General features: G+C 36.5%; 1 protein-coding gene across 8 annotated transcripts in view; it reads left to right on the forward strand.

Moving 5' to 3' along the window:
- Positions 1-11,350: 11,350 nt before the first annotated feature.
- Positions 11,351-15,403, forward strand: part of Cdc7 (cell division cycle 7) — a 69,351-nt gene continuing 65,298 nt past the window's right edge. For 7 of the 8 annotated variants that reach the window (XR_013427901.1, XM_021728021.3, XM_078026726.1 and 4 more), the window contains exons 1-2: positions 11,351-11,490; positions 12,224-12,382. Coding sequence is in view for 7 of the 8 variants with exons in the window: in XM_021728021.3 (XP_021583696.2) it covers positions 12,268-12,382 (115 nt within the window). In the remaining variant the exon portion in view is untranslated. Of the gene's footprint in view, positions 11,491-12,204; positions 12,383-15,403 lie in introns of all 8 variants that reach the window. The other variant, XM_078026723.1, reaches the window with a different exon arrangement.

Below are 15,403 nucleotides of genomic sequence, written 5' to 3' on the forward strand. Positions count from 1 at the left end.
AAAATGCAATATTGTTAAAATTTATTTGCCCCCTGCTCTTTACTGCTACTCAGATACTGAAGATTTATCATCTTCGTGTAAATCTTCACCTTTATAAATCTCTATAAGCTCAACTGTATGCATTATGCATGGGGAAGATTGGCAATATGACATACAGCATAGGGGAATGGTGGAGTCAATGCAGACTTATAGAACTTCTAAGTTTTTTCACAGTTTAGGATGACTCATATAGTTGTATGAATTTTCCAAACCCTGTCTTTTGTCTCTGACGAAGCAGCAGTCTTATGTGTTCTGCCAGCAGCCATGAAATTGTGACAGACTAATTTGTTAGTCTGCAAGTAGGGTAAAATTCAGACCCATCATAGTTTTTGACAGTGCACCATTTCAAATCCTACCAGGCATACCATTCACTTTAGCTACTGCGGCTGTAACAAGCTCCATATAGACCCCAACAATTTTGTGCAGAAGCAATTTGATGGTACTCTTGCTTCAACCTGTGCAGTATCCTTCCAACTATCTTCTATAGGGGAATCTCTGGCACTCTTTGTGTGCCATAGGAACCTACTTCACATTTTGGCATTTGCAGTCTGAAATGGGAAAGGGAATTGACTAATGGAGAACATAATTTTATGGATAAATACTTGCTTCCCCTTTTAAACCCAGGTGAAAAGTTTTACAGCATATTTCAAAAGCCTGAGGAGATGCTGAAAGATTGTGTACCAATCACCTACCTATAGGAGTAGTAAACTCCTGAACACAACCTTGTCTTGGCCTTTCCTCCTTTCTGACTTACATGGAATCACAGTGTTTAATGAATGTTACTGACTTTGAGGGGTACCAAGGTAGAGATGTCATTGTATAAGCCTTGGCTTTAGCAGTTGTTATTTCCCCATAAATTAACATTCCAAATGTCTGAAGACTTATTTGTGCATCTGCACTGGGACTAAGCTGTCTAGTGCAAAGAGTGTGGCATCCTAGGTTCTTACAGAATGCTAAAAAGAGTGATTAGTCCCCCTATTAATTTATTTCATAGGAATTCCTAATCTTTTATTGCAAAAGAACAATTATAAAACAATATCCCCAAAATGGCATGAAAGAGAAAAGTAGGCATATCACATGAACACATTTGTTTCTATAACTGCCTACTCAAGATTTACTTTTTTTTTTAAAAAAGGAAAAAGACAGGAAATTTTGAAAAGCTGGCTGTTAGACCTATTTTATTATAACTTTATCATCTTGCTCACTTTGTTCAAGCAAAATGTAAAGTTTAAGAAAACTTACCCTTCATTTTTAATATTCATGGTGACCATTCATGGGTAAACTGCGGTGGAAATGTGGTGGAAAGAATGCATTGGCCAGGGGTCTTGCTACAAGGAGTTATCTTGTAAAGTTAACTTGCTTTGACAAGTTCCAGATGTGCTTCATATGACCAAAATATTGAGATACTGGAGCCTGGCATAAATCACAGAGATGTGATTTTTTGCTGTATAGAAGATGAATATTTAGACATTCATTGCCTGTTTCTAGGATCTAAAAACAGAATATATTTTGTTTTTACTTTACTTTTTTTTAAGACTGATGTTGATTTGGGATGTTATGCATTATACTTCATATGTGAGAAAGCATTAATCATTCTCATTCCTGAGCCTCTGTTATTGATCTTTTATTTTTGGTCCTCACATTCAGTCAAAATTTTAGCTATGTGTGGCTACAAAAGATGGTAGCTCTATGTTCTTAAGGGTATAACTCACCATCTTCAAGCCTAGCTAAAGGCAAGGGATCCCCTTTAGTTCCTTATAACACACTCTGATACCACAGTTAGCCTTTTTGAGGGATGGCCACAAGAAGGTATTCCTAGGCGGTGAAAGTGTAACCCTAGTCTTATAACATTCAGAGGAGATTCCAGGTAAAGAGGTCTCATAATCTGAAACATCCTTTTTATGTGGCTAGAGAGAAGAATGTATTAGAATGTATGAGTAACAACACAGAACACACATTGTTAAGGAGGATTAGAACTGTTAACTATTCAAGGATGTTGAAGCAGTTTTGGCTTTACCTTAAATGTCTTCCCAGCTACAGAAGCAGCATCAAGGAGAGTTTCCGTGGATCTTGGCCTTTACTTCAAATAGAGACCCTGAGTATTTGCAAGCTCTTCTTTCCTCTTCACATCAAAATTAAACATCAAAGTCAGTGTCTATCCAGTCATGCTGTTAACAAAGACTTCAGCATATGAATTTACGCCATATTTCCTCCATCTCTGGCTTGTGAAAAATCATGGGATCAGTGTATTTTTTACACAAAAAGGTTGAATTAGGACTTTCTTCTCAAACAAAATACAAAAAAAAAAAACTACCATAAGAAAGTATGAATCACAATTATTAATTGTTGTAATTAATTCTGAAGTAAATATTTGTGCCCTCTTTTTCTCCATGTTAACTCATTTAAAGTATGTTAAAAATTATGTATACTCATAGTAACATTCTTTTAAATTGTATGTTCAAGCCACACAAATAAATCAAGAAAAAAAATGTAGCATGTAAGCCATATTTGTTACACTCCAGAAGTTGGCAAATTTTTTTTCAAAAAGGGACAAAGAGTAAATATTTTTTATTTTGTAGGTTACACATCTCTGTGAGAACTACTCAACTCTACCATTCATTATAGGGTGAAAGTAGGCATAGACAATATGTAAACAAATGAGCAGGGCTGTTTTCCAATTAAACCTAATTTATGGACATTGAAATTTGATTTTCATATGTCACAAAATATATTTTAAATTTTTTCAATAATTAAAAAATGTAAAATCTATTCTTAGCTTGCAGTACATATAAAAACAGGTGGCAGATGGGTTTAGTCAATGGGGGATTTGGTCTGTAGTCCTCGGAGCCCTATGATGCTCCAACATCAAACCAAAGAGAGTTGGGTTTTTCACTGTATATAAGTTTCAAAGAAAATTATGCTTGTGTTTTTACTACTTTGGAGGAGAGGCAGGGATTTACAGCTCAACTATAAAATTCTTTAGAATAAAAATTAAGGTTTTTTTCTTCTTCCTCCTTCTCCTCCTCCTCCTTCTCTCTCTTCTTTCTTCTTTCTTTCTTCTTTCCTTCCTTCCTTCTGCTGGGATTCAAACACAGGCTGTTGTACCAGGCAAGTGCTTTACCATCCCCAGTCCTGAATTTCTCCTCCTCCTCCTCCTCCTCCTCCTCCTCCTTCTCCTCTCCTTCTGTGGATTGAACCCAGGGGTACTTAACACTGGGCCACGTTCCACTCCTTTTTTATATTTTATTCAGAGACAGGGTCTTGCTGAATTGCTTAGGGCCACGATAAATTACTAAGGCTGACTTTGACCTTTTGATTCTCCTGTTTCAGCCTCCAGAATTGCTGGGATTATAGGCGTGTGCCACCACACCCAGCTCTCCAGCCCTAAATTCATACCTAAATCCTTAAATTGAAAAGATAAGCACTAAGCTCCAATTAATGTTGCTGTATACAACTATCTTAAAAAGTTGTCTTGAATAATAGACATTTACATCTTTAAGTTTTTAAAATAAAAGTTAACCAATTATAACCTTATCTGAAATTTTAAAACACAGAGAAGTATTAAGAGTTTAATACAATATTAATATATCATTTTAAATGTATTTTCAAGCATATTTCTTTTCAAGGAAACGCCCTGAACTGGAATTTCTAGGAATTTTTTCAAAACTTTAAATCATCTTACTTAAAGATAACAAACAATTGGAAGTTAAACCATTATGACTTCATTGTAGTGGCTGGCTTTCCCATTAATGGCTGAACTGAAATTGTCAGCTGTGGTTAAGAGTGTGAGCAGATTTTAGACAAGTTTCAGTCCCTGAAGATGAAATTTGACTTATTATAATAGTACTTGCTATTTGACTTTCTAGTTCTAATAATATTTTACTACATATTGGAGCTATGCAAGTATACAAAAATCACAGATTTCTCAAGTTTACATTTAAATATTTAAAATATGAATTTGGTTCTATCAATTTCTGAATTTCCATGATGATAATAGCACTTTTTCCCACTGTTTGAAGTCTGTATGTTTTAGATGGAAAATATGTTATTTATTTTCTTTGACTGCTGCAATCACCTTCAAATAGAGCATATTTATTTCATCCTATAAATATCTCTTCTCTCTTGGTAGATTTCTAGATATTTCTTACAGATGTTCCCATTCATCATGTTTTTAATTTAGAAACTGGGTTACAACTTGCCACAAGTACCACAGAAAGGGTGAATAAACAGACAAGAAAAAATAGATAACTATTATAAATAACCTGGTTTCCTTTTAAAATTTTATTTTAAACTTAATCCTGAGAGATTGATATCTCTTTAAACTATGTTACATAATAATAGGGAAAAATAGTATTTTCTTTCCATTAATAGAGCCTGAGATTATTTGTATGTTCAAATTAATTTAGGCTGAGCAATTTATTTGCTAGTAATACTAAAAAACACTTTCCCAATGTCTACTGGGAAAACAAGTTATCCAAAGAATGAAGTTAGGCTCTTATCTGATACCACATATAAGATTTAACTTAAAATGGACCAAAGACCTAAACACAAGCTCTAAAACTACAAAACTTTGATAGGAAAATAAAGGAAAAGTTTCTCAACTTTAAATTTGGCAATGATTTATTGAATATGACACTAGAGTCACAGGCAAAAGCAGAAAAATTAGATAAACTGGACTTGGTGAAAATTAATAACTTTTGTGCATCAAAAATATTATTATCAAAGTAAAAAACAACCTATCCAATGGAAGAAAACACTGGCAAATTATACATATGATAAAGAATTAATATCCAGAATATAAGAGAACTCTTAAAACTCAACATTAAAAGTCATTCAAAAAGTTGGCAAAGGATACAGACATTTCTCCAAAAGATATATAAATGGTCAAGGAACATGTCAAAAGAGCTCTGCAAACCAATTATTAAATGTCAATCATTTTGCAAACAGCATACAGGAAGTTTCATGGCATGACCCCTGCTAATCTCTAGCTTAACTGCTACCCTTTCCTTCTCACATTGTTTGTGCCAAGGTAATACTAAAAAACCTACAGTTCCCTGACCACACTTATCTGTTTCAGTCATCCTAGAATACCTAAGAGAGTGCTTCCTCCTTCTCTTACATATCTAGTAAACGCCTATTAATTTTTCAAAACCCCAACGTGGACTTCAGTTTTCCCCAGATAAAGCTCCTATCTTCTGGGAACTTATTTCATTTTATTCATTCACTTATTCAGCAAATTCAACTACCTTTGACAAATATTTACTGACCACTTAATATGTGTCAAGTACTATGTTAAAGAATCTCACTATCATTGTTTTCATCATGGCTAACACAGAATCCAGTATGTGTCAGGCACTTTTCCAAATGACCCACATTTATTTATTTCTGAGCAATAATTCTATGGAACAGATACTTTTATTATCACCATTACATTAATGAGGGAACTGAATCCCAGAGAGGTTAAGTAATTTTTCCATGGTCCCCTATATAGTATACAGCTTCAGAATGCATACAAAGGACAAGCTTTGTCCCTATGCTAATAAAAGTAACTGACAACAACTTCAGAACAAGATAGGATTTTTTTAAACAATTGGATAAACATAAGAAGTCTTGGTGCTATGTGGTACCTGGGTCCCAGCCCAAGATGGAGAATAGGTAATTGTACCTCTAATTCATAGGTTTTGTGACATAAAGACTAGAATTAATGTCTGGGATATCTTGTAGATACACTTGCCTAACATTCATGAGACTCCAGGTTCAATTACCAGCACTGCAAAACAAACTAGAATTAAAAGTCCCAATGCATTTACTCTGTTTTGAAGGGTGGGGAGGGTACCAAGGATTGAACTCAGAGGCATTGGACCACTGAGCCACATCCCCAGCCCTATTTTGTATTTTATTTAGATATAGGGTCTCACTGAGTTGCTTGTGCCTTGCTATTGCTAAGATTGGCTTTGAACTTGCAATCCTCCAGCCTCAGCCTCCTGAGCCACTGGGATTACAGGCATGCACAACCATGCCCAGCATATCTATTCTTGTATGAACTTGCCAAACAAGTTCGATTCTCAAAAGAACACATATTTCTTTATTTATCTGAAACAAAATTAATTTACCTCTGAGCTACCATTCTGCCAAGATGGTAGGAAATTCATTTTCTATATCCCTTCCAGCCCTTTCCAAGATCATGGAAAGGTCCAGGTGGTATCCCATATAGTGCCACAATACTAGGGAGGCCACTCATTACTGGCGAGGTGACTGTTAGAGTCCAGCCCACTGGCCCCTGCTCCTAGGTCAACAGGATTAGGCATCTTGCTCAGCCTGAAAGTCAGTCTTGTTACATGCATTGCCCAGTCATTCTCCACTCAATTGTTTCTGCTGCCCTCAAATTAGACCTACAACTTCTGTCCTCATCCCAGTTTGAAGTATCTCTATTCCCTTCCCTATCTCCTTTCTCCCCTCTCTACATAACATCTAAAATAATCTAAGATTAAAACAGTGTCATCTTTTCATTTTGTTAATTCCTTTTTCTTCTACTTTTTTTCTTATTAATTCCCTTTTCCATTTCCTGCATCTTACCTTTGAAGATGGAGAATTCAAAACCATTAATTTTACATATTCATTGTCTTTTCTCTGACCATTTGAAACCATAGAATGATTTAATAAAGTCCTGTTTTGATATTAATTGCCTCAAATAATTGGAAAGCTTTTTCATTCCTTTGAAATAAGATTACCTTCAGATTCCTGTACCAACTAGTTCTGATTCCCTTTCTTGGTAACTCTTAACTATCTCCTATGGAAACAGAAGAAAAAGAAACAAATTACTGGATAAACAAACTCCTTCCTCAAAAAATGAGCTGAACTAAATAAGACCCCAAACTCAATATATGTTAATGAGTGCCAAAAGATACCAAGCATTAATAAAACACCTATTTTGTGGCTATCAACGAACTAAGTACTATGAAAAAGAAATTCTTAAAAAGACAAGGTACTTCTTCTAAGATAATAGTCGAGTTGGAAACCAAAATGTTTAGAAGAACAGCATAATTTAGACAATGTGACTTTATTTAATAAAAAAATAAATTGTTCAATGTGGTTAATAAAAAACAAAACAGTATGTGATAAAATTACTTGTGGCCAGTCTATATAGAGCTTAACTATGAGTTAAGAAAGATATAGATCCTAGACTGGGATATCCAGGGAAATGAAACCTTCACTGATTTTGGAAGATGAGAAGATAGAAACAAAAGATAAAATAAGAAACACACAGAACTGTGCTGTAAAGGAAAAAATGGTAAAGGCACTGGTCTGACCTTAAGAAAAATTTTGTGTATGTAATTATCAACATCCCTAAGTAACAATTATTAATGCAACAATCAATCCACCTCCAATCTGCTTAAGAGAGACATTGAGTGCAACCAACCATTTAAAATCTAAATTCTCATTTCATTAATTCTATAGCCATTTATTAAGTCCCTACTATGTGGATAGCAATGTGCTAGGTATTAAGGATATGATCATAAGGAAAGGGAGAAAAAATACCTATATAAATTAAATGAGCCAACAATGTCGGGGTAAGCACTATACATATCGAATAATAATAGGCTAAGGACTGTACATATCTTATGTCACTTTGTCTAATTTTTAGACTACAGCAAAACCAAGTAAGCTTTTGACCATTTTACATTTTTAAAATAAAGAGACTGAATGTCAGAGAGATTAATTTGCCAAGTTTATAAACAATTAGAGACACAAATGCAGTCATTTAAATAAGTGTATTTAATAGAAAAGACAAAAAAGTTGTTAAAGATCCTACAATTAATTGAAAAAAAAAAACAAGTTGTTAAAGACCCTACAATGAAGGATTAACAGAAAAAATAACTTTGGCAAGGATTATAATAGGCTTTGTAGATTAATGTTATCAGCTTCAAAATCCGTGTTTCTCACCCTTGGTTAAGCATTAGAATTGAATGGGGGGATCGAATGAAGGAGTTTTAAAGGGTGCTGATGTTTGTATTCTATCCCCCAAAATTCTGATGTAATTAAACTAGGGTTCATCCTGAGCTTCGAGTTTTAATAGTTTCTCAGGTGATATTGACGTACAAGCAGTTATTCTGAGTTATTTCCAGCAGTTATTTCACAGTTCATTCAAATTACCAAGGAATTCTGCTGTACTGTAGATTCTGATTTAGTGCTCTGGAGAAGGCCAAATTTTTGCATTTCTTTCGGATGCCTATGGACTGAGATGGAGGCATGCATACAGCATAATGGAGCCCGAAGAAAGGCATATTACTTACAGGCTGGGGAGAAAATAGATAAGGCAAAATAACTGATCTCTCTTTGGTGTAAATATGGATTTTGGAGTCAGGATAATCTGAATTTTTCACTCCAGAGCAGATCTTTTCCTCCAGCAATTTTAACGCCTCCAACAGTCTCTGGAATTCCAATTTTCACCGTTCCATGCACCACTTACTATCTTTATTGGCTAGTTTACCCTTCTTCCCTAGTTATACCAATTTGAAGATTACAGAGATTACTAGTCTATTATTCCCAGCACTTTTTATGTATTTATGGTTGGATGGGTTAATCTATACATTACTATCTATTAAGTTCCTAATAATCTTTCCTCCTGCCTCCCAAAGATTCCATGGGGAATTATTATAATTGCTTCCTTTTAAACTCTCATTTTGGCTCTCTCCATGTGAGATTCATCCTTATTTAAACTCAACTACCCTCTTCTCATTTAATTAATTCCAGTCATTTGTTAATTCTCTACTATGTGAACAGCAATGTGCTGGCATTAAGGGTATGTGAAACTGTTTATTTTCAATGAAAGAACACCGACATCTAATTGTGCTTGCCAGGCCAGTTGTAGCAACATCAAGACAAGCTGGCAGTACCAAGTCATCTCCCGGATGGCATGATCTGCTTTTCTCTTTCTCAGTATCCATACTCTTGATTTACTTTAACCATCACTCTCAAATAAAACTATCACTTTACAGCTTTCCTTTTTATATGGTACCACCGTCCACACATATGCTCACACAAAAACTTAAAATTCATCATTAATACTCCTCTTTTTGTCACCTTGCACACTCAAACGCCAAATCCCATTGTCTTCTTTTTAAAAAAAGAGAGAGAGAAAGAATTTTTTAATATTTGTTTTTTTAGTTTTTGGTGGACACAACATCTTTATTTTATTTTTATGTGGTGCTGAGGATCAAACCCAGCACCCCACGCTTGCCAGGCGAGCTCGCTACCGCTTGAGCCACATCCCCAGCCCCTATTGTCTTCTTTATTTCTTCTGCCATCATTCTGATCCAAAGCACCCTAAATATGAAGTAGCCTCTTATTCTCTCTGCTTCCATTCTTGTCCCTCTACTGTTGCAATAGACACAAATCAAATCATATTTCCTTGCTTTAAAACCACTTTCCATTGTTCTTAGAGTAAAAAACACACTTCCCATTTCCCTTTTTATTGGTGCATTATAGTTGGACATAGTAGAATTTATTGTTACATATTTGTATATGCACACAATATAACAATATATTTTGGCCAATATCATAGCCCAGTATTTCCCCATTAGCTCCTCTCTTCCCTCTCCCTGGTCCTTTTCCTCTATTCTACCAAGCTCCCATTGATTTTCATGAGACCTTTCTCATCTTTTTTTTCCCTCTCTAGCTTCCACATATGAAGAAAACATACAACCTCTGACCTTCTGAGTTTGGCTTATTTCACTTAACAAATCATCTCTAGTTCTATCCAAAGAAAAACATCATTTTTCTTTGTGGCAGAATAAAACTCCACTGTAAATATATATCACATTTTCCTTTTTTCATTCATCTGATGATGGACACCTAGGCTAGTTCCATAGTTTGACTATTGTGAATTGTGCTGCTGTAAACATGGTTATGCATGTTTCCCCATCATATGATGACTTTAATTCTTTAGGATAAATTCGGAGGAGTGGGCTAGCTGGGTGGTTCCATTCCAGGTCTTTTGAGAAACCTCCATACTGATTTCCATAGTGGTGTGCCCATTTAAAAACCCCACCAACAGTGTAAAGTGCTCCTTTTTCTCCACATTCTATAATTATTATTCCAGAGATTGAACCCAGAGGAGTTTAACCACTGAGCCACATTCCAAGCCCTTTGGTTTCTTCTTTTTTTAAAAAATATATTTTTTTATTTGTTAATGGATCTTTATTTTACTTATTTATATGTGGTGCCGAGAATTGAACCCAGTGCCTCACACATGCTAAGCAAGTACTCTACCACTGAGCCACAACCCCAGCTCACCCCAGCCCTTTTATTTTCTTCTTCTTCTTCTTCTTCTTCTTTTTTTTTTTCTTGAGACAGGGTCTCCCTAAATTAAGGCCTTGCTAAATTGCTGAGGCTGCCTTTGAACTTCCCATTCTCCTACTTCAGGCTCCCAAACTGCTGGGATTACAGACCTATTGTTCTATTCTTGATGACTGCCATTCTGACTGGAGTGAGACAGTTTTGATTTGCAATCCCCTAATTAAAGCCAAAAGTCTTACTCTGGGTTTCAAAGGTCTATCTGGCTTCTGCCTAACTCTCCACCCTCATCTCATATATTTCCCTCACTCTGACTACCCCTGCCTCAAGCACAGGAAGCTCATTCTTATCTATGCACTAGCCTTGTCTTTTGCTGGTAGTCTCTTTTGGCTCCTCCTTATCCAGGTCCCTTCTCTGAAGGGCCTTCCTTGACAATCTCATCAAGGTGCCACCTTCCTAGTACTATCACGTTCTTCCATCTTACTTTCTTTGGAGTAATACTGAATATCTGAAAGCACATGGCTTACTTGCTTCGTATATTGTCGCTGCCTTATTGCCATTTAACTCTCAAAGGAGATGGCCATTTATCTGCCTTGCTCATCATTGTAAGCTAAGGGCTCAATAAATATAAGCTGGGTGTCACGCTGCTCACTTCTACTGCAATACAACGCCCATAAACAGTCGGCTGTTACATTTTTGTTTTTAATAAAATAGGGCACTCAACGAAAAGTCAAAGCAGGGAGTCAAGAAAAGGCCTTTTACCCATAGTGCCCAATGTCGTGTGTTAACACAGTATGTAGGGATGTGACAAAACGCCTACACCTGAGGCTCTTTTCCCTCTGAATATCTTCCTTCCTGAAAATACTAGATCTAGGCCTTACCGTTCACTCTATCTTTTACTAAAGAACATCCTGAGTTTTATTTCTGTAACTGCCCTTTAGGCCTTTCCAAGCCTCAGGGAAGGCGCCCAAGGCTCTCGCGCAGGCGCCGAGCGCGGATTCCGCAGCGCCGAGGGCGTTGTAGTGCGCATGAGCAACTCCAAGCAGCGAGGCGGGAAGTGTTGCGCAGGCGCGTTTGGCCGAGCGCTGGGTGGGGACTCTAGAAGCCGGCGACCCGGGCATATTGGGAGCTACAGAAGTTGTACTCCCTTAAACTGTGAGTTTCCGACGGTTTGTTCCGCGGCTCGGGATTGTGAGGGGTTAGGAGCGAATTCTGGGTTTTGACTTCGGTTCTGTCGCAGTACAGCGCTTCTCGTCTCCCCGACTTCAGATCCCTACGACCTGGGGCGGCAAAGTGACGCGCTTGCGCACAGAGCATCCGGTTTGGTCTCGGGTTTGAGCGAGGAAGGTCCTTTCCCGCGGCGCTCGTGGCCGGCGCTTTAGAATGCCCATTCATTCCCCTTCTCTTCCTCTGCTTGGCGCTCGCGGCCAGTATTGCATTAATTCTCCATCAATTTGCGTGGGACGTTGGACGAGCCTCCTGGAGCTTCCTTTCAGTAGCAAGTCGTTTCCTGCTTCGTTCCTTTTCCTCGGGACGAACCGTCCTCCTCTTCGCCCCCCTCACACTCCCCTCAGGCTTGTGCCCAGGCTCGTTTCCTCAGCTTTCCCAAACCCCTTTCCATCGCTGCCAGCTGCTGCTGAGGCTGCCCCATCTGGGAAATTCTCCCTACGGTCCCCTGCCGGTGTTTCTGGAAGGTGAAAGTAAAGCAAACGGGATTTCCGTAGAAATGGTCACAGTTTCCCTTACTTTGGGGATTTGAACATATGGTGCGCTTTTAAGTGTTTGCCCCTTTGAGGACAGCAGCATTGTTTAGTGCTTGGTTCACTGAGTGATTTAAACTTACCTTCTCCAGCATTCTAATTTTCACAGCTGCTTTGCTCTCCCTAAGGACATGACCCGTTTGCTGACATTTTGCATCCCAGTTGTTTTGTGATGGAGGCATCTTTGGGGATTCAGATGGTTGAGCCAATGGCTTTTTCTCCCCTGCGTGACCGGTTTCAGGTAGAAGACTCTTCAAAAAAATATGAGCAGAATTTTAAACTTTCAGGTATGTGTTTGGTTTAGCATTATGTTTAGGATCATGTTTAGGATCTAAACAGTTATAAAGATGCACAGGCATCTGTATTTCTTATAGCTTTTTAAAAAATAACATTGACTCCTAAAGTGAGCTGTATGTTTATATAGGATCATTTTACAAACAAGAGTAGGAAAATCTTGATTTAGGAATAGATTGCATTTTAGGAGTATTGTAGTCCAGCCTGATCATTTTATAGATGAAGTAGCTAAGGTCTAAATATTAGTGACTAAGAAAACATAAGTGTGTTGGAGTCCAAACTAGAATTTCTCTTCTGGACCAGCTCTTATTTCCCCTTGCCATACTGCCTTACACTTATTTTAGAAATTGACACTGAAGAGATCTTCACTTAAATATTCAAAAGCAGGGGTGCAGGCCTGTAATCCCAGCAGCTCCTGAGGCTGAGACATGAGGATCATGAGTTCAAAGCCAGCCTCAGCAAAAGCGAGTCACTAAACAACTCAGTGAAACCCTGTCTCTAAATAAAATACAAAATAGGGGTAGGATGTGGCTCAGTGGTAGAGTGCCCCTGTGGTCAATCCCTGGTACCCCCTCCCGCAATTCAAAAGCAGAATTCCTTGACCAAAATGAATGAAATATTTCTAACGCTCACTGAGGTATGATAATACAATGAGGTATGATAATGACACCATACCTCATTGTACTTCATGCTATGTTTGACCATAACCCAAACCTTAGGTTACTAAGCTGGAAGTATCTTCTCATTGTCCCTATTTTTGGTATTTTAGTTTCCTACACTTAAGAGTTGACTTTGTCACTCAAGTTTATCTTCTTTTTAATATGTATAGCATTGCCTTTTTCCATTGCTATTTCTACCATATTAATTCATTTCCTTATGCTTTGTTTTTGCATTACAGTGAATTTTCTTATCTAAACATTTCTGTTTCATTCTCCCGGCTCATCTTACATTCTGCTACTAGATTTCTTAAAGTACTGCTTTGATCCAGGTTCATGGATGCTGTCTCTTTTCCCTTCCATTTTTCTTGCTATTACCTATTTTTCATAGTTTAGCATTCCCTCATTAGTTATTGAACACATAATACAATTACATAGTTATTGTATTATCCTTGTATTTATTCCTTTTTATTTTACCTCCATAGTTTGGCTTCTGATAAGTTGTGCATTAAGTAGCATGTATGAATGAATGAATCTGATTTGGTTCTAGCATTATGTTTAGGATCATGCTACTTCTCTAGTATTCTGAAAATCTCCTGGGGAATAAAGAATGGGTTGACTTTTATTCCCAATTTCATAAGTTTTATAGCTTTTACATAACCTAACATTGAGAACATTTTAAATAGTGCCTGTGATAATTTATAAAACATTCTGAAACTTTAGCCTTATAGTTCTTTTTTATGACTCTGAATAAAAACTAAGCTTATATCAAAAATATAACTTCAATAAAGAGTAAGCTGAAGAAGTCCAGGCACATAACTGTCTCTTGATCTAATTAGGAAAGTGATACTGGATCATGACATAGTTATGTGCCTAGACCTCATCAGCTTTTATGCCTTATTGAAATTGTTTTTTATATAGTAGTGGGGCTTTTATTATGTATTGTATTCCCAGAACCAGAAAGGTTCTAAATATAATGGATAATTGAAAATACTTGAATGAAAGATTTAATGCAGTGATATAAAGTAAATTACTTGGTGTAATGGATGAATAGCAAAGCCCTTTGTTTTGGGATATTTGTCAGTTTCTCATAACTTTTTTTAATATATATTTTTTAGTTTTAGGTGGATACAGTACCTTTATTTTATTTTTATATGGTGCTGAGGATTGAACCCAGTACCTCACACGTGCTGGGCAGCACTCTACCACTTGAGCCTCAACCCTAGCCCCAGATTCTTATAACTTTTTCTGATAAAAATTCTACATGCTTATTGAAAAGAATTTATGAACTATAGAAAGCCAAAATAAGAAAATATTATCCCACTACTCAAATATTGTCAATGATTATTGTACTCCTTTAGTCTTAGAGGTATATTTGTAAAAATCCAAAATGGGATCATAATACACTTATTTCTAATCTCTCCTTTTTTTCCCCCTCAGTTGAGGTGTTGGAGATTGACCCCAAGGCCTTATGAATGCTAGGCTAGTACTCTACCAATGAACTACATCCCCAACTCCCCTTGTCTCCATTTTTTGCTTAATGTGTGTCTTAAATATTTCTTATGTACTTAAATATTCTACAACTTGGTTTAAATTCCATTGTATGATATTAATTGGCTTTTATTATTGAATTTTTAGATTGTTTTTCAATTAAGAAAAATGCTGCACTGCTTGAAGTACTTGGAATAGTATTGGATCAAATGTTTGTTCTTTCAGTATTTCAGCAAGTATTTTAAAGTATCTACTGTATGCCAAGTTTAGTAAGTGAGAAAGATCTGCTCAGTGAAACAATAAAATAAACTTTTCATATACTGAATAACTCTATGCTGTTAAATTATGCTTGCTTTCTGTATATTTTATGGATACCCATACCTTATGCTCTAAAATGGATTATAGATAACATCTTGGTTTGCCTGAAACAGATCTAGTTTATGCCTTTTTTTCGCAAAGTAATTATTATTGATGTCCCCTTTCACTCTGAAGAGTTTCAATTTGGGCAGAATGATAAATGATCCCCCTATTTGTAGCATAGAGCCCCAGAATAATGATGTACATTACTAAAGTGTTAGTTTTACTCCATGGTAAGACATTGAAAGTATTATTTGGTGGAATACTTATTAAGTATCTAATAGGTGCAAACACTTTTTCAGATGGTAGGGATAAATCTGTGTATAAAACAGAAATTAATACCCTCAATATAATGGAAAGAGATAAAAGAAATACTGTGTTCAAAAGTGATTAGTACTGCAAAGTAATGTAGAAGGGAAAATATGATAGAAAGAACTGGGTGAGGAGATTGATTTTAAGAGTAGATGATCAGAGAAGACTTTGGCAAGGAACATTTGAGCTTAGACTTGA

Source organism: Ictidomys tridecemlineatus, chromosome 11 (assembly GCF_052094955.1).
Source record: "Ictidomys tridecemlineatus isolate mIctTri1 chromosome 11, mIctTri1.hap1, whole genome shotgun sequence".
In the NCBI taxonomy this organism is placed as follows: domain Eukaryota; kingdom Metazoa; phylum Chordata; class Mammalia; order Rodentia; family Sciuridae; genus Ictidomys; species Ictidomys tridecemlineatus.